General features: G+C 42.1%; 1 protein-coding gene across 3 annotated transcripts; it reads left to right on the top strand.

Moving 5' to 3' along the window:
- Nucleotides 1-4,723: 4,723 nt before the first annotated feature.
- On the top strand, nt 4,724-23,038 carry TEKT4 (tektin 4). Of its 3 annotated transcripts, none has more exons than XM_034784663.1 (6): nt 4,724-5,514; nt 13,751-13,821; nt 16,732-16,875; nt 17,720-17,942; nt 19,692-19,846; nt 21,674-23,038. In XM_034784663.1, exons 1-6 carry the CDS (start codon nt 4,981-4,983, stop codon nt 21,888-21,890), a joined length of 1,344 nt encoding a protein of 447 aa, XP_034640554.1. In that variant the 5' UTR covers nt 4,724-4,980; the 3' UTR covers nt 21,891-23,038. The 3 variants fall into 3 exon arrangements, with proteins under 3 accessions (XP_034640554.1, XP_034640555.1, XP_034640556.1); XM_034784664.1 differs by lacking the exon at nt 4,724-5,514 and adding an exon at nt 10,364-10,382 and having other exon boundaries at nt 21,674-22,066; XM_034784665.1 differs by lacking the exon at nt 4,724-5,514 and adding an exon at nt 11,183-11,203 and having other exon boundaries at nt 21,674-22,066.
- The last annotated feature ends 2,714 nt before the right edge of the window (nt 23,039-25,752 follow it).

Raw genomic sequence — 25,752 nt, 5'->3', positions numbered from 1 at the left:
CTCTTTCACTGTATTATCCTTTACATTTCAATTCTATTCATCCCCATCAGAGCTGGCCTGACGAATGTGAAAATCACAGGGCTGCATGCGGACCCCACCATGCCCCAAGTGGCTGAAGCAGAGAGCAGCTGTAATAAAGCCGGTTTTTCTTTTATAAATAGGATGAATACGGGTGGCATGAGAGTGGTGGGAGAGTGATGTGGAGGGGGAAGAGAGCAGTGTCCCCTGGTGGAGAGAGGGGAGTAAGAAACTGGTACCTCCCCTAGGCGATTCTTGTGCTCTCTCTTTATTTTATGTCCCCAATCTCCACTGGAATGGAGACATATTTCCCAGGCACATGAAACAGACACTCAGAAACAGACTGGGCTGCTAGGGAAGTGCTGCTCTGGCAAACTGACCACTGACCGCTTGCTCAACCCATCTCCTGGTCAGAGCCACATTCTACCCCTCTGCTAAACCCAAAATTCCTATCGATTCATTCGCCTGGACGCCAGTCGCTGTGTTGCACAAGATCAGATTTGCCAACCACAGACCTCCGCGAAAATAGTCAGGCAGATGCCCCAAATCATGAGATGTTTAGGCCTTTAGAGGTCACTTGGGGGACATTTCAAATTTTTTCTCTGCAGCCCCGGGAGCAAGAAACCTACTTTAAATGAAAGCTGAGCTTCTCACATTCACATGGCTACAGGAACTGGGGCTTTAGAAGAACACCAATTATTGTGAGAATTGGGATAAAATCTTGAGAGCTGACATCGCAAGAGAGCCACTCAGAAATCTGCGGTATGAACCCAGATCCTCCCAAAGCCCAGGCCCCTACCACTTGGGCTAAAGGAAAAGCTATCCTAGCTCTTAGAAGCATAGGAAATTGGACACAGAGTTGAGCAGTTCAAATTCCATCCAGTACAGTGCACTGGTTCATACACACACTAGCCAGTTCATTGCAAACTCACTTAATTAAACAAGCTCTTTTTCAAGGATGACAGGAGTTTAAATGCCATTCTAGTGCCATCATGGGAATAGAACCTGCCCCTCACTGCTACAAAACTACAGACCCGTGCTTCTTGAACCCTTCGGTTTTCAGCACCCTAGGACCTCCATTGAGCAGTTCTGAATCCATCCTTAGGGGGCACACATGCGGACAGAACCGAGCACAGACGGCCGGCCCTTAGCCTATTGCAGATCCCGTTGATGGTAAGCGCTAATTGTTACACAGTGTCCTTCAAACTAAACTTAAAGAACAACATAAGACATCCAAAAAGTGTAGCATTTTGCTGTATGAAGAGGAAACAAATTTCCGGTAGCAAAGGATTCCAGCCAGAGGAGACCTACATCTATTGCATGTCAAAAGATTTGAGCTGGAAACCCTTTTTGGTCTTTTCCTCCAGTCCATTTTGTCTTGTTGTGCTCAGGGAACGTCTTGAATGGCTGTTAATAATTTACACATCACAGTGGCATATGAAATGGCGGCAGTTCAGCTGTTGGAATGGCATTACAACACAGTCCCAGTGCCTGCGTTGAAAAATGACGGCAACTCGAGAAACTGCACCCACAAGTGCTGGCCATCAGGACGTTCTGCGGCTGTAAACATTTGAAATGAGACCTGGATTGGCAATAGTGGTCTGACCAACAGACTTTTCAAACTCTGTCTGACTGGTTGATCCTGGGAAATGGTATCCACTCAGGATAATAGTAATAAAAATCCCGACTGAAGGAATGTTTACACTGGGGCAGTAAGGATTTGCATAGTTCTCGGTGGAATTTTTCCCAGATAGGGAAGAGACTGACTAAGGACTCCTGGGATTTTCATTCCAATTCTGGTACAGGCTCGCTGTGTAGCTGTGGGCAAGTCGCATCACTGCCTCGTAACTCAATTTACCCTCCTGTAAAATAGCGGTGACAGCATGTTTCCTAGACTAGGTTGTCATGAGGATTCCCTAATATAAAGTGACAAGGGAAGTTCATTTACTCCTTCATGTAACACAATAATCAGGGATCACTCAATGAAATTAATAGGCAGTAGATTTAAAACAAACATACGGAAGCACTTCTTCACGCAGTGTACAGTCAATCTGCGGAACTCATTGCCAGGGGATCTTGTGAAGGCCGAAAGTATAAGTGGGTTCAAAAAAGAATTAGGTAAGTTCACAGAGGATAGGGCCATCAATGGCGACTAGTCAAGATGATCAGGGAGGCAACCCCATGCTCTGGGTGTCCCTAAACCTCTGACTGCCCGAAGCTGGGACTGGATCACTCTAAATTGCCTTGTTCTGTTCATTCCCTCTGAAGCATGTGGCACCAGCCACTGCTGGAAGACAGGATATAGGACTTGATAGGCCATTGGTCGACCCAGTATGGCTGTATTTATGTTCCTATGTTCTTAAAGCTGCTATTTAACAGCAAACCATTATTATTATTATTTTATTAAGAGAAAGCAAAATATTCTAAAGGCCCTATTCTGAAATGCAACATGCCCGTGTGTAAAAGAATTTGACACAGAATAGCTCAGTGAGTACTCATTCTGCTTGATAATCTGTCCACCCACTGCATGTTTAAAATGTGAGACCTGCATATTGCACCACACAGAGGGCACTGAGAAGATGAAAAAGAAAGAAATGGAGGGGCGGAGAAAGGGGTCAGAAGAGAGGATACAATGCAGGGAAAGATGGAACAGACAGAGACAAGCATACATCAAAATGTTGGCTGCGGTTTGCAACAAGGGAGATTTAGATGAGATATTAGGAAAAACGTTCTAACTCTAACAGGGTAGTTAAGCTCTGGAACAGGTTACCTAGCAAAGCTGTGGAATCCTTATCACTTGAGGTTTTTAAGAACAGGTTAGACCAACGCCTGTCAGGAATAGTCTAGGTATACTTCATCCTACATCTGCATGGGGGCTTGGGCTAGATGACCTCTCAAGGTCCCTTCCAACCCTACATTTCTATGATTCAGAGGCCTATGTGAAATATGGGTTTTGTGGGTCTCAGTCCAGCTCCAAGTGGGGTGACTATCAGGCATCACAAGAAAACACCACCCACATTTGGCACCGATGGACACCTGTATTAGCAAAGGCTGAATGGTTGATTGGGACCAAGCCACTTTCTCAGCTCTATAGGCTCCTTCACTTGCAGGGCAAAACACATCAGCAGGAACATGGGGGAGCCTTGCATTGCCATGGATGGTGTTGTGCCAGCTCTGCGAATTGGCTCTTCGGGCTGTCAGACACCTTTCACCAGCCACGGATTCATTTCAAATGAACATCCATCCATCCCTATTTGCATGTATATGAGAGTGGATAACTTTTCTGGATATTTTGAGCATCCCTCCACATGTCATTTGAAGAGCTGATTACACTGAATGACACCAGGAGGAATGAGGAGCATATGGTTTTTAAAAATCACAACGCTATTGAAGATCAGGGGAGTCTTGTTTAGTGGCAATGCAAGTGCAATAGCACCCTCTGTTGCCAGATGAATTATCACCTTCTGTTTTAGGCTGATTTCATTGAATTTCTTCCCCAAATTACAAACAGAATATGAAATATTCATCACCTTCTGGTCATTTCTTTTAACTCTGTGAAGATTTGTATTTAATTTATGTGCCTGGTAATAACCCAGATATTAAAATTTAATTTTAAGTTTTATGCTGCTCTAATTCTCAAAATGAAAATTAAACAGGTGCTACAGCTGTAGACATAATTCACAAGTGCTTGACTGGTAAAGGGTGGTGGGTTCTGGGGATGGTCTTTTTATTTTCTTTAAAGCAGATCAATGAGAAATCGAACCTTGGGCTTTGTTGTAGGTTATCCAAAGTTATACCATAGCTCTGTTAGCGTAGGCATAAGCGTGTAATGAACTGGGTAGTGTGTTTTTACACTGCTGCGTTCTACTGGATGGACTCAAAACTGCTCAGCTATGGGCTGGTCTACACTAGAAAGTTACATCGACCTAAATTCACACCTCTGAGAAACAGTTAAGCTCCAGTGTAGACAGTGCCAGGCTGACGGAAGAATTATTTTGTTGACCTAGCTACTGCCTCTTGGCGAGGTGGATTTACTACAGCGATTTACTTCTGTCCCTGTCGTAGGTGTCTACACTACAGCGGCGCAGCGGTAGTGTTTCTAGCGGTGGACACGGCCTATGTCTCCTGGGCTCTGCACTGCCAGCAGCTCACGGCAGTGGGCTGTTCTTTCACCAAGAAGTTCCAAGCGTTCAGTACAGTGTCAACCATGAAACGCAGCGTTTGCAGCGGGTCTCTGAAAGCTCTGCGGGATGCATCTGCTTCCATGAAACAAAGAGATGGCCATGGGTGATGGACAGTACGCCAGTAACAAAGGGGCAGGCAATGCTGCGGCTGTCTTGTCGCCCAGGGTGAGGGCATGGATGACCTCATGTGAGGTCACAGAGTAAATGCTACAGGGCCCAGGCCCTGTGTGACTCTGAGGAGGGGAAGAGAGCCCCTACCAAAGGCTCCTGCGCCCCCTGCCAGCCAGCTGTACCCACGAGGGTCAGCCCGGCCCCTTCCACACAAAGCAAGGCACACTCTGCGCCCCCCAAACCAGGTGCTCTGGCCCTTTAAGAGCAGGAGTACAGCCCCCCTCCCACTCTCATGGAACGTTCCCTCAGGCACTGCAACGCCATTGGTTGGCACCGTCACTCCAGGCAACCGGGGGTCGGGCACGCTCACCGTCGCCTGGCTCGAGTTTCCCTACAGCGTAGAACGTTGCCTCGGCGCATCTGCTCTCCCATTGGCTGCCACCGTCGCCCGGGCAACGACGGGCGCGGCCGGGACGCTAACCCGTCACCGTCTCGGGTTTCCCTGGCGCAGGTGCCCCCCGCGGACCCGCTCCCTCATTGGCTGGCCGCCGTCGCCGGGGCAACGGGAGGACGCTGAGCGAGGCGCCGTTGGAAGGCCCCGCAGCGAGCCGCGGCCTTTCCTGAGCGCGGTGGCCGGGGCCGGGCCGCTGCGCGGCGGGAAGCGAGCATGGCTCAGAGCGGGGTGCTGCTGACCCGGGAGCCGGCGCCGCAGGCGGTGCCGGTGTCCGAGCTGCCCCTGAAGGTGTACGAGGCGGCGCTGAACACGGGGCCGGACTCCTCGTGCGGGCTGGCCACGGCCGGCTTCCGCACCGCCAAGTACCTGACCGAGGAGTGGCACCAGCACAACTACGCCCAGTACCACCAGGCCTTCGCCGACCGCGACGGCTCCGAGCGCTGCCGCCACGAGTCCCAGAGCCTGGCCGCCGCCGCCGCCGCCCTGGCCCAGCGCACCCAGGCGGACTCCACCGCCCAGCTGGGCCAGCGCCTCCAGGACACGCACTTCTGGAAGGCCGAGCTCCAGAGGGAGATCGACGACCTGACGGTCGAGACCGACCTGCTGGCGGCCCAGAAAGTGCGGCTGGAGCGGGCGCTGGACGCCACCGAGGTGCCCTCCACCATCGCCACCGACAACCTGCAGTGCCGCGAGAGGAGGCAGCCGGCGGACCTGGTTCGGGACCAGGTGGAGACGGAGCTGCTGAAGGTGAGTGGGGATGAGGCCTGTCATGAGGCCTTCCGCAGCCAGCCTCATCTCTAAAAGGCCCAGGGGCGACAATACCCTAAGATAGACTATGGCGGTCACAGCCCATGGAGACGTGTCCCAGGCCCAGCAGGACACAGACCTGGCTCTACTTCCCGGCCTGGTGCCCTGTCATGTTCACAACGGTTTGGTTCTAACTGCTTGGGCATGACAAAGGGAGACCAAAGAGCCTTGCCTGCTTCCTCTCCCCCTTGATCCTGGTCTTGATATTGAATCCGGCCCCGGTTGCTGCCAACTCCACCTGGCAGGAGGGTTACACAAGCAAGATCAGAAGGGAGGCCTCTGAGGTCGACGTGGAGCATCACATGCTGGCATGAGACATCCATGGGCGGCACCGCCATATAAAATATAAGGTGCCAGTTAAGCGCCACCCTAGGTTCTTGGCTAGTTGCCCGTTGCAACCCTTGGGTGGGCAAAGTCCAGCCACCGTTCTCATAACTGTATTCCTGGACATGGAATTGTTTTTGTCCTGCTGAGGGAAAGAGAGAGAGGGGTGGTGTTTCACCACAAAGCAGGATCTTTATCATACAGCAAGATGGATACGGTGTTGAGATGACAAGGTGACAGCGTAGGCAGACAGAGGGCATATGCAGATGGTACTTTTCTGACAAACTGAGTTTAGCAAACATGAAATAATCTGTTTCAGAACATGTTCCCCAAAGAGAGTCTCCTGCATCCAGCAGAAACTTTAGCACCTTCTTTGGAGATGCTGGGATTTTCAATGCGATATTGTGTGCAAAATTCGCTGGGCCAAATTCTGCTCTCATAGCTGTACAATTCCATGAATGTAATTGTGGTTGCACGGATGTAACTGAGGACAGATTCTGGACCCATTTTACATTCTGGAATTCTCCTTATTCTTGCATCTAAGGTTAATACCTACTTGTTTGCAGTCTCCAATATATTTTGAAGATGCCAAAATTGATTCAGGATGAGTTATTGATCAGATTAAATGGCAATATTAGTACTTAGAAAAAAATAGAGCTGGACTTCATAGTGGATGGGAAGCAATTAGGATATTATAGGAGTTCTTTAATTGGGATCATGCAGATGTTGTAACCAGTGTTCATGGGAATATTCTAGTTGATCGTAAAATATGAGGTTACTATTAGATACCATAAAAGATAATGCAGTGGCCTGTCCTTCTGCTGCATTAACATGATTAATCCCAGATTATCAAGCAGAAATTCCCCCAACAAGCTGTTGATACTTTATGGAGAACTTTGTCAAACATACATTTACAAAAATATTTGTCTGGCATTTCCTGTATTTCTCGCCTGTTACTCACTATTATGAAGGATACTTAGTTCATTTCTAAGGAGTCCACCTGCTCCTGCTGCTAGTTCTTCACTTTAAATCGTATTTCTGTTTCTGACGACAAAGCATCAACAGCCAACTGGAGATGTCATAAAGAAAGAATGATGTGATTTCAAATGCGGCATAAGCACCAGAAGCAGATGAACTCTTGAGAAGCTAAGATTCTGTTACCATGCCAATGACCTTTGCAATGAGGAACGAGGGAAAGGAATGAATAATATGAGAATAATAACAACCGTGCAAGAGTTAACTGAAATGCATGGATTTTGCAGCAGAGATGTTTGCAAATAGAATGATTTGAAGTGAATTCTTTGTGACTTTGCCAGCTTTTTATGCTAAATGCCCCACTCTCATTCCAGGAAATCAATCTCTATCTTGTATGTCTTGCTGTTTCCAATCATAGAACAGTAATACTTGTCACTCGGCCATGAGTTCTGACTGCTCATTGCACAGATTTCAAAGTTAATGGTTTGATTCGCTGGTGGGTATATTTCCATTTGCATATTGATTTGGAGGAGTTATGCGGTTTTATTACATTTTTTTTCCAAATCCTGTTCACCTGTCCAACCACGTTCTACTCTAACCCCTCCCTCAAGCAATGGAGGATCAGGGCTGCTCGTTCTCGGTTTGTCATTTCCTCCTTCGGAACTGGGACGGGGACGATGGGCCATATGTTTCTCTCCCAAGTGAAAACTCAAAGGAAGGGAAACAGTGTTCCAAAGACGCTACCTAGTCAACTGTGTGGAGAGTCTGACATACATTCCCTTGGGCAGAGGTTTTTTTGATCGCCTGGGGAAATTGAATTCCAGGGTGTCTGTCCAATTGATTCAGTCCCTCTTCACTGATTTCACACCTCCCTTCCCTACTAGTAGGATTGGCACATTCCAGCCTTATTTCTGTCGGTACCCCCAATATGGCAGTGCACTAATCTCCATCAATCATAGACTTGTTGGGTTGCAAGGGACCACGGGAGGCCACGCTGAGGCAGGAAGGTCTATTTAGCCCGCCCATGACAGGTGTTTGTCTAACCCGTTCCAGTGCTTAAATCCTTAGAGTTAGAAAGTTCACTGCTATGTGGGATCCTTTGCTCTCCTCTGCTCTGCAGTGGAAAGCATTTCTCAGTTCTTGAAGGTCAGATCCTGTATCTTGAGAGTCCCTGAAAGATAGGCACCTTCTCAGCAGCGCTTGGGCACATGGAAGTTAGGAGCCTAAATACCTTTGATGATCTGGGCAATGGTGTTTATAGAGACAGCACCAACGGACATGCAAGCTGGGGAAACCCTTTGCATGGAAGGGTGATTTCCTTTTCCTTCCAGCAGAAGTCACTTTAGCAGATGACCACAGTAAGAAACCAGGGGTAGCTAGAGGGAAGATTTCTTGCTACTTTTTGTCGTATAGAGGGTTTCAGCCTCTCTCTCCTAGTGGTATTAGAGGGAGGAGTCATATTGAGAACACATAGGGTGATATGTAATACTGCCAGTTTCACTACTACCACAATGGGGGATGAATATGTTTCAGTCAAAGCTCTTCAGGTAAGTAATATAAATCAGCTGTGAAGTACTTAGGTGACTTTTACTTAGAAAGGAGTGAATCAACTTAGATGACATATTGAAGTGATGTATTTTAAGGGCAGTTCCGGTTAGGAAAGGGAGTTTGGAGGAAGGAGCACAATGCTCTTTCCTGATGAATAAAGATGATTATTTTTATTTCTTCCAACATCAGACTACTGCACGTGAAATGTCTGAACTCTGGAAAAACTAAACATGCATCTAACTCTGAGTGATGTATTTTACTATCATAGCACATCTCATCATCTACTCTAAACCTCCTCTGCGTCATTGTAATGCCAGGTTAATAACGTTGTGTGCCTGCATCTAATATTATATTATAAGCACTAGCATGGGCTTGTCACATGGTGGTATAAATCATGTGTCAGGTGTGTATATTCTGCATGTCAAATTGTATTTCTACACATGCAGTCTCCGGATTGATTAATTCAGGGCCAAATGCTACCCTGGTTTCTTCAGGAAACTCTGCTTATACCTCCCTGGTTTAAGAAACTCACAAACAATTGCTTTTAAAAATTCCCATTATTTTCTCCAAGTGATATTAATGACATACACATAATTATGCATTGTGATGGATTTATCACTAGATTCATTCTACTTGGGAAAACATCATCTATAACACCATAAAACTAAAAACTGTAATAAAATTAATTATCTACTAAATTTTAAACTATAAAATGTTCATTTTATTTTTAATTGACAATCATTTTATGATGGCCATGAAGATTATTATTATTAACTATGGAAAAGAAAAGTGAAAATTAACCAAGATCTCTTTAGATTTCATAACAGATGAGATGACCACATATACGTGAGAACATAAAAGATTGGAATGAGAACATATCGTCCATCAAGACCTATACTTACAACTCTGAGAAATACAAATCTACATTAATGTCATTGTCTGAATCACAAAAGTTCTGCTAGTGACTAAAATCCTTTAATATCCCCTTCCTCTCATAATATATGCAGGGCCTTCAAGTTGATTAATACTACAGTTCCATGCACACTCTAAATAAAGGTAATATAGACTCATAGAATCATAGCAATGTCGGGCTGGAAGGGATCTTGAGAAGTCATCAAGTCCAGCCTCCTCTGCTGAGGTTGGAGAAAGTAAACCTAGACCAGCCCTAACATGTGTTTGGAGATTTTTAAGAACCAGTTGGACAATGATGGGATTCCACAACCTTGGAAACCTATTCCACAGCTTAACTACCCCTATAGTTATAACAACCCTTAACATATTTGAAGACTATCAAGTCCTCCCTCAATCTTCTTTTTGCCAGACTAAACATGTCCATTTTTTTTAACCTGTCCTCATAGATCAGGTTTGCTAAACCATGTTTCATTTTTGTTGCTCTCCTCTGGACTGTCTCCAATTTGTCCACATCTTTCCTAAACTGTGGTGCCTATAATTGGACACAGTACTCCAGGTGAGGCCTCACCAGTGTCAAGTAGAGCGGGACAATACCTCCTGGGTCTTACATACGACACTCCTGTTAATACATCCCAAAAAGATATTCGCCTTTTTCGTAACTGCATCACATGGTTGACTCTTATTCAATTTGTAATCTACTGTAACCCCCAGATCCTTTCCAGCAGTACGACCACCTAGCCAATTATTCCCTGTTTTGTAACTGTGCATTTGATTTTTCCTTCCTCGTACACATTCTATAAATATATTCTACCACTTGTTAAACCACAAACCTCTCCCCCTGGGGAGTCAGAGTGGTGGCAGGATTTGGTCCTAATTAGCTATGCTTCCAGACTCTGACCCCCTTTATCATGGAAGCAGTGACATTTCCAACAGCACAGGCTGTGTTCCCCTGCAGGCCTGGCGAGCCAACTCCTTTGACCCATTCCAGCTGGCCCCCTCCAAATCTGCAGCCTTGAACTCTGTGGAGCCACGCGGAGGAGCTGCTGCAGGTTTGCGGTTGGGGAAAGAGGGCGCATGCTGCAGAGGCAAAACTTCCCCGTTTTTTAAGCACCACTAGGATTGTCAACTTTCTAATCACACAAAACCAAACACCCCAGCCCCCGCCCCTTCCCCGAGGCCTCGCCTCCCGCTTAATACATTTCCCCTCCCTCGGTGGCTCGCTCACCCCCACCCTCACTCATTTTCACTGGGCTGGGGCAGGAGGTTGGGGGTGCGGGAAGGGGTGTGGACTCCTAACCCTATCCCTAACCCTAACCCTAACCAGACACCTGGTCACCCTAAGCACCACACCAACTCCATTTCCTATAAGATATGAAGGGGAGTGTATGGGGAGACTTTGGCAAACCAGTAAAGTGCCTGAAACCACTATGGCTTATTGTTAAAAAGCAACCTAGTCAGCAAGCTGTAAATTGGCCATTCAGCAAACTCAGCTTGACCAAGGCAGGAGGGGAAGGATTTTTGGGGTGCCACAGAAAGGGCAGCTTGACCCCGTGTCCTTCCTAGTAAGAATTGTGTTGAAGTTGCTGATACCTGCGTTTTAAAAGAGTAGGATATGCCCGAGGAATGTCTATTGGAGTCTCAGAGCTGCAGACTCTGGAAAAACCCACACCTGGTTAATCAATAATCAGAAGGAACCTCTTGCTTGAAACTGCTTACTTAACAAGGTTTCTTTAAGGGACATGTCATTCTATTACTAATGTATAAATAAGAGGACTCCTTTGGGGGACAGATCTCTCCCTCTGGATGCATCTTGCGTTCCCCAGCGGCAGACAGGCTGCCACTGTGCCACTCGAAGCCACATTCAGCTTTGGTAATTATCAAGGGTTGGGGGTGTTTTACTAATCTTGTTGCGGACGTGTGTAAGTGCTTGAGACTAGTAAAGTTTAGCTTTAAGTGAAAGCACACTTGTGTTGTCCTGTTTGTGCCAGCCATCTATCGGTCGGACGGCCATGTCTCCCCTGATTTATTTCCTGACACCTCCTTGCACAGAGTAAAGTTACCAAGAGCTTTGGGTTGAAAGAACCCTGGTAACAGGGAGCATTTTGCATTGGCGAGCATGAATCCAACATAGCTCAATCATATTTATCCCTCTGTCTCTTATTTGGTAAGCTGTCTCCAGTTCCGAGCCGGTGAAGATTTGCACAAGTTCATAACTTTAGGCACTGAGTAGGTGCACTTAGTGGGTTAAAGATAAGCACATGCATACATTTTGGAGGATTGGGGCCTTAATCGGGAATATTTAGCGTCCAATCCCACAGCTTTTATTCAGGCAAAACTCCCACTGAACTTTGCCTGAGTAATAATGCAGAAACTGGAGGGCCTTTAGCAAATTTTGCTAGTTTGAACATACTCAACATTTTTATTTGCACACACTGTTTCAGGGTAGGAGGGAAGCTCATCTACTTTAAGGTTTGGCGTTAAATCGGGAACACTAAACTTTCCCAAAGAGCTAAAAGGCATGGTTACTGAAGTGGTTTCTGGCTGTATGTTTCATAAGGTTGTTCTGCCAGTTTCTGCAGCTTAAGAATTAGCATGGAGTTTATTTTAAATGTCATGAAAAATCATATGGCAGATCAGCATCCAGAAGTGGTTGTTATTTAAACCTGTGTGTCTGGAGCACATTAGGTTTATCTACTTCCCACTAGCATTATGGCTGCCATGGATTACGGGTATTGCTTCTGCATTTCGTAAGTATTCTATGTAAGTGCATATCTCCCCCAGCGGAAATGCAGTTACTTTTATTGTAGGTCATTCAACAAGAGTCTCCTTTATTTTAGTACTGCATCTCTTTTTCCATATTAGAGACCTATTAATTGGTAATGGAAGGCTTTTCGTATTCAAAGCTGTGCAATTAAATTGCACATTGATCACAGGTAATACTATTTGCCTCTTTATTTATACTGGGGATACACAATACAACATGAAATCAATTATCTTTAATGGTATTTCAAATATTGAGTCTTGCTAAATCTTTTAAAATATTTGTAACAAAATGGTGCTGTCTAACAATTCAACCCTCGAAACATTTCCTTCCTGGGTATTCCTGATTGCAAGGGCATTTTATTAGAGACACTGTCCATTTTTTTTAATAGGTTTCGTTTTAACTGTGCATCTCAGACTCTTAAAAATACCATTTTCACCCTGATCAGACATTTCCTTTTTTTCTGTTTAAAATAAATTGTTCTTTATTATTTTCCACCTTTGTTTCTTATGGAGAATAAACTGATATGTCAGTGACTTGTATATATCCTTATTTGTCTAAAACATTGTAGTATAATCAACTGGTGCAAGCACAGTTCTAAGAATAGGGTTTGTTAGTAAATACATTCTCTCTCTGCTGGCCAGATGACTGTCATTGGAGTAGAATAGCAACATTAATGAGGAGTTTTTTATGTCCTCTAGCTCTTTTTAATGTCTAGGCCACAAATAATAATGGAGGCAATAAGGTAGGAAATGTGGTATCTTTTATTGGACCACCTAATAAATAACAGTGTACAAACTTCCAGGTCAGAAAGGTCACTTCATTAGGTATTGGTAGTTCAGGAACAAAGCAAACTTCTTACAATCTAAGATGCTTCCTTGTTCAGTAAAGGATATTTTAAAATACAGACTTTTAGTTTCCTATCCAAATAAATTTAATGATGAAATTAGCATGATAAATCAGTTCAACCTGGGGCTTTAGACATCTGTCCCATTATCAAGCAGGTGGGATAACTCTTCAGGGCATAAACTAATCACCTGTTGGCTTTAGGAGACAATTGTTCCTCCATCTACAACGTTGTTGAACTGACTAGATGCATTATGAGATTTTTCCATATTCCTTGGTGTTGTCCATTACCAGATGCAGGATTCTGGACTAAGTTGGTCTGATCCGATATGACAAGGCTTTGAAATTCAATAGATTATTTTTCAATGGGTGCCTTAAAGCCATTTAAACATACAATAATTTTGTAAAAGGTCTAGCTCCAACATCTATATACATCTACATAGCAACCTGCACAGCTGCAAATCTTGTATTAAATATGATAAAAACACATTCCTTCCTCTTAATATACATGCAGTATTAAAACAACAAATTCTAAAGAATAGAAATACTTTAAGCATTAGTTCATTTTTAGATAAGTGTCACAAACCTGTAATTTATTGAGTGAATTCAATGTTGATTGATCTACCTTATATTTGAATGATATCTAACTCTGCAGAAGATCTTGACAAAGTCTTTACAATCATGAAAAATAGTGTCACAAAGAGAATGGATAATTAGTGGACAATTTAGCAATGCACCAGTAGCGGTTGAAAGCAAAGGTCTCTGAAAATGGGATGTACTGAATACCATAATTTTTATATTTTTATCTAGGAAGTTGAACTTATCAGAAATGTACAAGAACTTCTGAAAAGAACTTTGATGCAAGCTGTTAACCAGATGCAGTAAGATGCTTTTCACTGTTCCCAAATACTTAATGATTTATAGGACCAAATTAATTCCTGGCATCTATGGACACAACTGTCAGTAGGTGAAATTCACAAGGCCTATGCACTACCTACCATTCTATTTAAGCCCTCAAAATAGATACAATTACATATATGGAAAGGCGGCATTGGAAGCAAGCCAGGTGGTGTAAGAGAAGTGCCACGTCTTTTTGTAATGATAGTTTCCATTATTCTATAACATTCGGTCAAATTTTTCATCTTGCTTTCAAATATATCTGTTTAGTTCTGTGATGGCTCAAAATTGCATGTAAGTAGAAGTACGGTAAAAACATTTTATTCTGTTGAAGTCACTGCTCTATTGCATTGGGACTAGTACAGCTATTTTAAAATCTCTTTTTAAACAATTTGTTAGAAAAAAGTACCTTTTCCCCCCGGAGCTGTTGCCATCAGATGTCAGTATGAACTAAGGAAGTGAAAAAAACCGACAGTATCCTTGCTAGTATGGAAGTCTGTTGCTCTTGAAAAGTAGTGTTTACTTTTATGTTACAATATACCAGTCCGGAAATAAGATGTTTACTAAATTCTAAGGTATTTCAAGGTGAGACAATTAATAGTACACATTACATTTAAAAATCTTTTATTCTTATCAGCCAGCATTTGTCATATTTTGTTAGATATAAAGCAGAATATTATTTTTAATAAAGAATGCTTATAAAAATCACTCAACAATTTCAGATAGTTTAATTACCTCTGTGACGGGTTACCTCCCACTCCGGGGTGCCACCTGATGTACTGAGGTACCACTGATCCCGCCTGTTCCACCAGCCTGGGCTCCCTTACTTTGATCTGCTGAGCCAGGCCCTCAAGCCTCCTCCAGGACACACAGATAGGGACACACCCAGCTGCAGAATGACATGGACACTGAAATCAACTCTGCATGGGAAGACTCAGCTAGGGAGTTGCCCAGGACTCATGTGCACACCCCCTCTGGGGTGAAAACCCAACATTGTATCATCTTGTGTTGCACAGAGAAAGGTACAGCGTAAGCTTATTGAAATTCACCTCCTCCCTCAATGTGGAGGAAGATAGGCACAGCTCCTCCCCCCCCTCCCCAGTAATGAATTCCACAAACTGGGTTCAGAGAAAACAAAAACAAGTTTATTAACTAAGTGTTTATAAGGGATGGCAAACAGATCAAAGCAGATTACTGAGCAAATAAAACAAACACGCAAACTAAGCTTAATACACTAAAGAAACTGGTTACAAGTAGTAATTTCTCACCCTAAATGTTGCTTTAGGCATTTCTTTCACAAGCCAGACACCTTTTCCAGCCTGGGCTCAGCTCTTCCCCCCCTTTTGTCTTTCTTAGGCCTTGTTTACACTGCCACTTTGCAGTGTTGCAACTTTCTCGTTCAGGGGTGTGAAAAAACACCCTTCTGAGCACTGCAAGTTTCAGCTCTGTAAAGTGGCAGACAGTGCACCAGCGCTGGTAGCCAGGCTCCCAGCTCTGGTAGCTACTCCCCTCATGGAGGTGGTTTTTTTAGAGAGCTGGGAGAGCTCTCTCCCAGCGCTGGTGCCATGACTACACAGCCATGTTAAAGCGCTTCTGCTAGCGAAGACATACCCTTAGATGTTTCCAGCAGTCATCCTGGGCGGGGATTCAGTGAAGAAAGAACCCTGATTAACTCACTTCCCTGCCTTAAATAGGATTTACATACGGCAGGAATCCTTTGTCTTTCAGTGTGATTCCCACCCGGCTCAGTGGAAATATACTGGTATTCTATGTTGGAGTCCAGTACCAGGTGACATGATCACATGACCCTGCAGTGTCAAAGCAGCCATTTGTCAAAGGCCATTTGTAGCATCCCAGGAAGCTTCTCCAGAAGGTGGGAGATAAGCATCTTCAAAGACCTAGTGTTCTCCCTAATGGTTCATTGACTTGTCCCCAGCTAACCAGCCAGGCTGATTGCATTTTGTCTGGTGGGCGTACCCCAGGTGCAAACACTTCTGTACTTAAGATGTATAGTCAATATTCCTAACTTTAGATACAAACATGATGCATGCATACAAATAGCATAATCATATTCAGTAAATCATAACCTTTCCAATGATACTTTACATGCCTTATCTTGCACAAAACATATCATAGTTATGCTATAATCCGATTATAACAATATTTCTATGAAGAATATAGGCTGTTGCATCAAAACCTCCATCAAAGCATAATACAGGATTTATTGAGTGCAGACTTTAATTTGTATTAGTAATTGTTTTAAGATCGTCTTGGCGTAGTATTACATAGGTTAACATTTGTAGACTTTTTGATTCCTTAGTTCATACTGACATCTGGTGGTAACAGGCGAGAGAAAAATGGTACTTTTTATAACTAACTGTTGCTAAAGATCTTTAAATTAATTGTGGTAGGCAGGAGAGATTTAATTTAGAATAAAGCGACAGCTTTAATGTTTAATGTCATTATTACTGTGTTTTCTGAGGATCAAATCATGCTGTCTTCCGGATAAAAACTTTGGGTGAGTAGGAGAGAGGACTAAGAAAACCACGTGGGTCACATTATGGAGTTCCCATATGGGTCCCCTTTCCACCAGGATTACTCTGTGAAACCCCAGGTCCAGCTCCTCACCTCACCATCAGAGCTCCAGCTATTGCAGTTAGTACAGAGGAGAGTTTGGGTGTGTGTGTGTGGAAGTGGGTAGTATGGTGCTGCTGTGCAAAGTTGGGGAAAGAGATTTTGGGCTGGAATTTTCAAAGGATCTGAAGGAGGATTTCCTACTCAGCTTTCTTTGAAAGTCCTAGGCTCTGTCCTCTGGACTCATACATTTTCATGATGTTGTTGCAAGGTCATATTATTTTTCCAGTACTGATTTGTGGGAATCTTCACCTTTTTAGATTAAATCGAGATCACAAGCAGATTTGTGAAATGGATTGGTCTGATAAAGTGGAAACATACAACATCGATGACAAATGTGGAAGATACAATAATCAGAGCACCAACATCCAGTTCCATCCCAGCTCATCAAAGTTTGAGGAAAGGTGAGGACTACTTGTTATTAACCTATACAAGGAAAGCCACCGAGATGTGAAGAATCCTCTGTATCAGCTAAAACCACACCATTTCTGTATATAAGTTTATTTTATGCCAAACAAATACATATTATGTTTGCAAAATATCAATTCTTAGCAATAATTTGTTTTAAACATTTGGGGGGGGAGGGGGTCATTCAAAACCCATTGAAGTCAATGCAAAGGCTCGATTAGATTGAATTACAGAAGCCCTGGGTTAGTTGTTGAAAGAAAAGTTTCACTCCTCTTATATAGAACAGAATTTTATTGCTTAACTATTTTAAATGTTGTTGCTTTTTCCCCCCCCAACCACTATTCCTGCAGCGTAGTTTACAGAGTGTTATAGAGTTCCTTCTGCTGCTCAACAGATGGCAAAGTATTACCACTGAATCATATTTCAGTCTGCTTTGTAGATAAGGTAGTCATGGATTGTAAAGCTTAATTGGCTAGAAATCCTAGTGCTTATGTACCGCTGTCTTAACAATGTTTGCCACTCTCAGTATAGTTAAGATTTATAAGTGATTCTTATTTTTTGTTTTGCCTTTATTCCTGTTTGCTAAAGGTGATAGAACTTCTGAGATTCTATATAGTGTATCTCTCTCTGCTTCAGAACTGAGAGGACAGGTGAAAGTACTCCTGCCTGCTGTTCCCCCATGTTTTATTTACAGTAATACTAAAGCATGCATGCCATAGCAGGAAAGTTTATGGGATGATAAAACCCAAGAAAATGGAACAATTCTGTTTTGGCTTTTCTTTTCCTTTGCAACTTGAACAAAGTTCTTCCTGAGAGTGATTTCTGCCCTATCCCTTACAGTGCCTCAACGCCTGAAACCTGGGCAAAATTCAGCCATGACAACATCTATAGGGCAGAGCGAGAGCGACTGGCTTCCATCAACCTCCGTTCATTGATTGACAATATCCTGCATGACACAGCTGAGGATCTGCGCTTGCAGTGCGCTGCCGTTGATGAGGCTCTTGCTAAACGCTGCGAAGAGATGGAAGATGCAAAACACAAACTGGAACATCATTTGAAAAAAGTAAGGGTGCCCCTAAGTTTGTTGGCTAAGCCGCTTCCATTGGTTTTCACACATATTGAGATCATCACAGTAGAATGATCAAGAAAGAAGAGTTGCTTAGTCCATGTAGAGTATAGAAGAGTATTTGTGTCAGTTTAGTATCTGATAGGGTTTCCAGTTGTAACCCCGATTCAGCAGAGCACCTAAGCACATGCTTATATTTAAGTGTGTGCTTAAGTTCCGTTATTGTCACTGCTTTACTAAATCACGGTGGACTTAAAATGCATGCTGAAAGTTAAACACATGCTTAAGTGCTTTGCTGAATCAGGGCCTAACTCCTGCCCTGGCAAGGAAATGAACTTTATGATCTAATAGGTGTTTCCCACCTGTCTAGCTGTAAAGTACTAGGTCAATATTCATCTCAGGTGTAGCCCCGCTAAAGTCAGTGGAATTAACCCGGGGTGGATTTTCCCCACTGTATCCATCTGTGAACAGTGCACATTGTGTATCTTGCTGTACATGCAAGACATATACACATACAACATAGACTCCTATTTAAAAGCTATTAATAGGGTGAGATGTTTCAAGATGTTGTTGGAGACAAAGTAAAAAGCTTTCGATCCCACTGAAGGGCAGCTCCGAGCTAGCAGAGGACGGGTGGGGGCGGCGGGGGAGAGACATGGTAAAATTTTTATGAACATGTCACTCCTAAATAGAAGCATCTACAGTAGTGTGCATTATGGTGCCTTTTCCATAACTTGTCTAATACACTAGTTAGAATATTTTTACTGTGACTGTACCTCTTCAAGGGAAGATTACAGTAGTCAGCATCATATACATCACTGCCAGTAACCACTAGTTGCCTCCCAAGATTATTTTTATTATTACACTCTTAAAAAGCAAGCATTTAGCATGGTACGCAATGCATTCTAAATGTATTACCTACTGTGTGTAAGGACAATACCATTGATATGGTACTCGTTTTTTAAGGGAATCCACTGTAATACTACTGAAGTTCTATGGATATTAATGTCAATTTCCATTTTGTTTTTTCTCCTTAAAATCCAACCAAGGGGCAGGTGGAACAAACTGACATTCAGCAACTCATGACTGAATAATTCTGTGAAAATGTGTAATACCCTGTTAAAAAAAAAAATCCGAAACACAAATTCATAGGCCTTGATTCTACTCTTCTTTACACTGATTTAATTCTGGAGTGACTCCATCAAAGTCAGTGGAGTTCACTGGTTTTAAAGGAGATGAGAATCAGTATTGCTCACTTTTTCATGTGATTCCAGTTTCACTAATGCCAGAAAGCTGTGAACATAAGCCTAGGTAATCTTTCTGATCTAATTCAAAATAGCCTGTCACTTTTTGAGTAATTTACATTAATTGCAGTGCCAGAAATGATTCACTGAGATGGATTGTGCCATGAACAGGTTCTGATGAGAATACAAATAGACTGTAGTATTTAATCAGCTGCAAAAATTCTTCAGCTTCTCTTTAAAGTGGACCTGAGATTTTCCATTCTGCTCAGTGTAGGAATAGAGATAAGGAGACAAAAGAGCTTTATACGACCTTTGCACCTCTCATATTCTGACGTCAACCAGAGGGCTACCCAGCAAGAGCAAAACTCCCCTTGATTTCTTTGGAGCTTGAAGAGGCCCCATCATTTAATGTCTGTAAAGTGCTATACACACGAATAGTACCATGTACGTTAAATTTATTGTCTTAAACTTGTCTTTTCTCATGGATACTCACTTCAAACAGACCCTTAAGGAGATCGGAGATCAAGAAAACAACATTGCTGCTCTCAAACAAGCTATTAAGGACAAAGAAGCTCCACTGAAAGTGGCTCAGACAAGGCTGTATGACAGATCTTTTAGGCCCAACGTTGAGCTCTGCAGAGATCCAGCACAATTCAGGTAACCACATTAAAGAGAGAGTCCTTAAAGACCCCAATTATATCAAAGATATTTTTGAGAACTTCTCCCTGGCAGAGACATACTGTGACAAAGAAATAAATGGCTTACCTATTCACAATAAAGTGAGTAAACCCTCACCCTAACCCTAACGTGTCATTGTGAATGGGTGTATCATTGACTTCAATGGGTTGACATAGATTCAATGGCGTTTCACCCATTGACACCAGTTCTGAAATGTCAATTATCTAATCCCCAAGTTTAACCGTGTCACTGCCCCTGTTGTACGAAATAGTTTTGTAGCATGTGACCTTCAGCTCTTAATTCCTGGGCTTGATTCCAATACCTTTCACTGATGTGAACTGGGAGTTACGCCATTGAAATCAGTATAAAGAAGATCTGAAGCAGGTCCACCATGTTTATAAATAGAGAATCCATAAACATCTCTGTCCGCTTTCTTCTTTGAACAGTGGGGTTCTTTACCTGTCCAACTGATCCAAAATAACCTGACAGGTTGTAGATAAGTTGCAGCCAGTATGCTCTTGGCCGAGGTTCATTGTGAGGTGAATTATGCGGTGAATCAATTACGCTTCAAGCACTATGAATATAAATGGGCTGTGCATTTCCACAAGCTGAGAAAACTCATCAGCTCCTCCAAGGAACTAGCCGATGGCATTCGATTTTCAGGAATAACCCATTTAAAAACTGGAGGGCAATAAATCCTTTCAAATTAAAGGTCCGAATGTAATTTGTTACTCTTGATCTCATTATAGTGCTTGTAATTGATTCTCCCACATGTGTTTTTTTCCCCCCCTGCCCTTAGGAAAATTTGTGATCAGCTTTCCCAGTTGTTTATAGCAAAAATATACACCATTCAAAGCCAACATGCTGCTTCTCTCCTCTGTATAGTGATGCGATAGGCTTACTTAATTCAAATGCTTTATGCTCTCTCAGGCACATTCATTTAGGCCCTGATTCAGCAAACCATCCCTATTCAAAGCTCTTAAATATGTGCATTGCCTATAATAGGATATAAGGGCGTGCTTAAGTGCTGTGCTGAATAGGGATGTGTTTAATTGTTTTGCTGAAATGAGGCCTTATATTGTTTCACATTACTCCTCTCCCCCCAATACATACCCCTTATATAGCATCCCCTTTTCCCATGAAATAAACATTTCGGGGGGACTCCTGTGAACTTTTAATGAGAGTCGTGCACCTAACTGCCTTTTATGGCTTTGAAAATCTTCTCTACAATTCATTCTAAAAAGAACCTAAGGAACATTTTGTGATTTCACTTACATCAACATACATCTGAAGTAACACCATGAGCTTCAGTAGTTCCTCCAGTTGTACACCAGCGAACGGGGGGGAAAAATGGGCTTACATAAATGTTTAGACAGTCAAAAATCAATCAGTCATCTAAATCATCTTTAGCCCTTCAGCTGTTAACAAGGGATGCTTGCAGAATGGATCAGTATCTCGGACAATGGATCATTCTTTCATGACTATTCCGAATGAGGAAAGGTTATCTTGGAGTTTGTTGTTTTTACAATGTAAATTTTAGGAGACCTTTATAATTACAGTCGTTTTGAAATTATTCCGAGCTTTATGTTTATTGGAAGAGACTTCATTGACAGCTCGGAGAGCAGCTTCATTTCATAATCCTATAGCCCAAAGTCTTTAGCACCTGCTAGCCGTTATACAGACTAACACCCAATTACTGTGCTGTTGAGTTTCAGAAGAACAAAGACTGCTAACCAGAGAACTGTAACAGCTCGCATGCCTTTGGAGCCGTTCTCTAATTTTGATTACTTATTTAATTCTATTCAGGTTGATCAGTGAAGTTGAAGAACTGACAGAGTCCATTGAGTCTCTGAAGCAGAAACTGCTGGAGGCTGAACAGTCTCTGAGGAACCTGGAAGACACGCGGATGAGTCTAGAGAAGGAGATCGCTGTGAAATCGAACAGCATTTTTATTGATAGGCAGAAGTGCATGGCCCATCGCACGCGATACCCTGTTGTCCTTAAACTAGCAGGTTACCAGTAGCAATACCCTCTGTATTAATGATGTGAAGATTGGTAGAAAATCTTAACCTAAGATATTTAATTTTATAATAAGTGTGTAATATTATAGTCAATAAGAAACATAATTTGCTGTTAATTTCCTTTATTTAAATAAAAATGCATAAGCAGAACATCGCAGTTGGCTGTGGTTCTTGCATTTGCATTCCACCTAAAATTTGATCTCTGTTTTCTTTATGCTTGCGTAGTTCATACAGTATGTGATGTTTCAGGGCTTTTTCCCTCAGATCAAATAAATGAACTTGGGGGTTTGGGAACAAAGAAAGGCTTTTCTAGCTTTTTCTACTCGAACTTTGTAGTGAACAAATAAGTGTGCTTGGGAAATAGAAGAACACGCACTTCAGTAAGGAAATAGATTAAATAGATTTTAGTTTCAAGCAGCCCAAGGGCTATGAAAGTAAAATTGTAGTTTTCACAGTCAGGTGACAATCTGAATACTAACTACACAAAGCAAACCCATGATACCTGGATGTATAATCTGGTATTGAATGAAATGATTTTAAACAATCAAAACCAATTCAGTTTACTTTTAAAGAGAAGCTAAACAGCTAGTGAACAGGGAATGCTCCTTTTCTCACTGCCTTTACCACTGTCAGAGTCTACCTTTGATCATTTCACGCTATTCCCACTGACATGAGTGGAAGTAGTGTATGTGGATAGATAGTGAAATGTAACCCATGATGGGCAGTCAAAAGACACATCAATTCCATCTGCATCAGTAGAACCCTGTAACATACATCATTCATCTATTAGGTTACAGGTGCCAGTTTGCTGGATTTGTGATATACAGGATAAAAGGGGCTAAATGAAATAGATGTCCATTAAGGCAAATTCATTGTCTCCTACATTACATATTTTTTATTTTTAAAAGGTAGTTTAGAAACTCCTTAACTCTGCATGGTCACTGCATTATTACCCTAAGTATGAGAGTACATTCATGTAACTGTTTTACTCTCAGACAGTTATTTGTTCATCCATCGATTATGTTGACACAGGAGGTGCATATCAGCTTTGGTCTGTTACCATCCTGAAATAAAAGCCTACCACTGTTTCTCTGAAAAGAACTACATCAGTAAAACATATTCTGCCTGTGGCTTCGATTTCTCCAGTTGTTTTGTATTCATGAATTTTTTTTTAAATAAAAACATTGTCCTTGCAGTGATATTTTTGTAGCCTGAATCACAGTCATTAGAAGTAGGTGGTAGAGAGCAAAATAGGGAAAGTTTGTCTACCTTGTGTCTCTAAACGCAGGCAGCTAAAACAAGATACTAAAAAAAGAAGCACTTTGATGGTAAGCTCATGTGCTGTCCCTTTTGCATTCGTCAGGTTCTGAGTCCTTTCCTCTGCTTGGAGACCAAAGAGAGGTTCGGAAGCTGGATAAAGGTTGATTCGACATTAAAATTCCAGAATAGGATTTTATATCACCGTTCATTCCAAAGGACCACACCACCCCCGTGTGATCTAGATTTGTGTGGTCCCAATTAATACTTTAAAGATAAGGAATAGAACCAAAATGAGCTCTAGAAGGTTTGTGTCTCTGGGACAGTTATAGATCATTAATGGAAGACTGTGAATGACACGAATGATAGAATTAACAATTGTATTTAAAATCAAATAATTAGGTAAAGCAAGCAAGCATTACAGTATAACCATGTCCTCCATTTATATTCACATTCCAAAATGGAATGGTGCATCCCAGGGTGATCAATCGTTGGATGAGAAGAATGGATATATAATCCTTTCTCTAATGGCACCTTGATGGTAGATGATCAGCGCAAATCTAAAATTAGCCTGCTGCCATAATCAGTTGTAATAACACCCCTTAATTAATTAGCATTTAGCCTACCTTTTACCATATCTATATTTCCGCTACCATACTTAAACATGTTTTACTATCTCATTGGCTGTTTAATAATAAACATCATCTAAAATAAAGCTGCGTGAATATCATTCCAATAACTATCCATACAGATAGCATGCTGTCAAAATATTCACATTTTGTCTAAAAGCCGTGTTAAAACCACAAACGTGTTTACAACATGACCTGGGGTTATGTTCTAACTCATCTCTAACTTGCCTCAGAATTGCTTCCCTTCACTCAAATTTTACTAGGCCCTATTATTATCAAGCCTAAGTGTAGGCAGGTTTAAATCTGGAGTTAATGATGCAGCAGGACTTTAAATTAATGCAAACTGGGCCAGCGTGTATGTGGAGGTTGCAGCAGGGTCATAACAGCATAAGGATTTTTAAAATAATTATACAATGCAAGAGTTTTAAACTGTCTTATTTGGATCTGAAAGCACAGACATAACATTGCATTGCTATTGTTTTTTCATTAAATGGTGATACAGATGAAATACATAGTTTTCTTGTCTGAAACTGATGCGGAATGTAAGTATCTTTATGCCCCATGGTGGATGTAGATGGAGGTTTCACTTGCTAAAGCCTAATAGTTTAATTTACCTTGTGTGAACCAATTATTCAACTTTTACATCAAACGCAGCACGATAATCTTATTCCAGTAAATGGAACACGTCGGCAACAGTCTCATCACTGTCTTATTCACATGCTAATGGTTGAATTGATGCAAGTGCTAGGAGCATGAACCATGCATACAATAGCTTCCGTTTCCCTAATTACTGATTTTCTTTTTACGTACTAATCGGAGCCATTGCTCCAGGAGTGTAAATGCAGTTTTACATTTTCCCCAGCAGTCCAAAAAAAAGTTTGCATAAACTACCGAAGTAAGGCAGGGAACATATTACCAGAGTAATTACAACACCAATAATTATTGTTATCCATAGGTAAATCTTAGAACCACCACATAGTAAATTTCAGCTTCGCACCTTTCACAGGTCACATATAAACCTGCAATAACAGCACTGGGCCAGATTTTTAAATGTGGATGTGGCTCTTAAGATATTATCTTCTGTCCATTCTAAGTGCTTTTAAAAATACAACTAGGTGTCTATCTGCATCGTTAGGTGCTTAAATACCTTTTAAAATCGGGCCCGTCGTAATTAGTAATCCCTGTTCCTGCCTACACCATGATTATCCAAGATTACAACATGTGGTTCCAACCGTGTTTTAAACGACAGCATTAAAGATGAGATCTGAAGGCTGGAAGATATTTCACTTAATCTTTGCGGTTCCGTTCCAGGTGATTTGCAGTATAATTACCAAGTAGCCTCCACAGAGCGGGAAAGTATTTATGTGATATTTTGCTACATAATTGCAGGGTAGTTTCTCGGTTCTGCCGGTCCTTTTAAGTAAAATTACATCTTGAATGTCTGTCTCCGGAGTAATATGGATTAAAACAATATTTATCACTGTATAAAATGCTTATTAATTGCACATTTATCCTTGAGGAGGAGGAGGAGGTTCATCCATGAGATGTAGCTGATACCAAAAATATATACTGGGCTAATTGCAGAGGGTTTGTTGCTTGGCCTCCTAATATCATTATTTTTCTCTTGCTCTGCTGTTGTTGATCATGGCAGACCTCATGCATTGGAGTCTGATGCTGGATGTTAGTGATAGAAACACATGCAGATGCAAAGGGAACAAATCTCAGTTACTTTGTACCTATCCTTGGGATCATCTTTGTATTCTCTGTACTCTCTTTGTAGTCTCTGGGTCCATGCAAGGGCCTGCCCAGCCTCCTGTAAGGTGGGAAACTGAGTCACATGTTCGCCCAATTTAGGCATACTCAATTTTCACCTTTATACATTTTCAGACAGAATTATTGTCACTTATCATTTCTGATCATATATTTATGCCAGATAATAATCAGATAAGATTGAAGAGTTAGGGACCCGAGTTACCAT

This window comes from Trachemys scripta, chromosome 10, assembly GCF_013100865.1.
Source record: "Trachemys scripta elegans isolate TJP31775 chromosome 10, CAS_Tse_1.0, whole genome shotgun sequence".
Classification (NCBI taxonomy): Eukaryota; Metazoa; Chordata; order Testudines; family Emydidae; genus Trachemys; species Trachemys scripta.
The sequence above is the reverse complement of the archived record's forward strand: the minus strand, read 5'-3'. Positions and strand labels throughout refer to the sequence as shown.

Excerpts from the sequence above, each read along its gene's own strand:
- TEKT4 (XM_034784663.1), top strand. The coding sequence starts at position 4,981 with ATGGCTCAGAGCGGGGTGCTGCTGACCCGGGAGCCGGCGCCGCAGGCG. Across the intron at positions 5,515-13,750 it reads TGGAGACGGAGCTGCTGAAG|GAAGTTGAACTTATCAGAAA; the intron begins GTGAGTGGGGAT and ends ATTTTTATCTAG. Across the intron at positions 13,822-16,731 it reads CAAGCTGTTAACCAGATGCA|ATTAAATCGAGATCACAAGC; the intron begins GTAAGATGCTTT and ends TCACCTTTTTAG.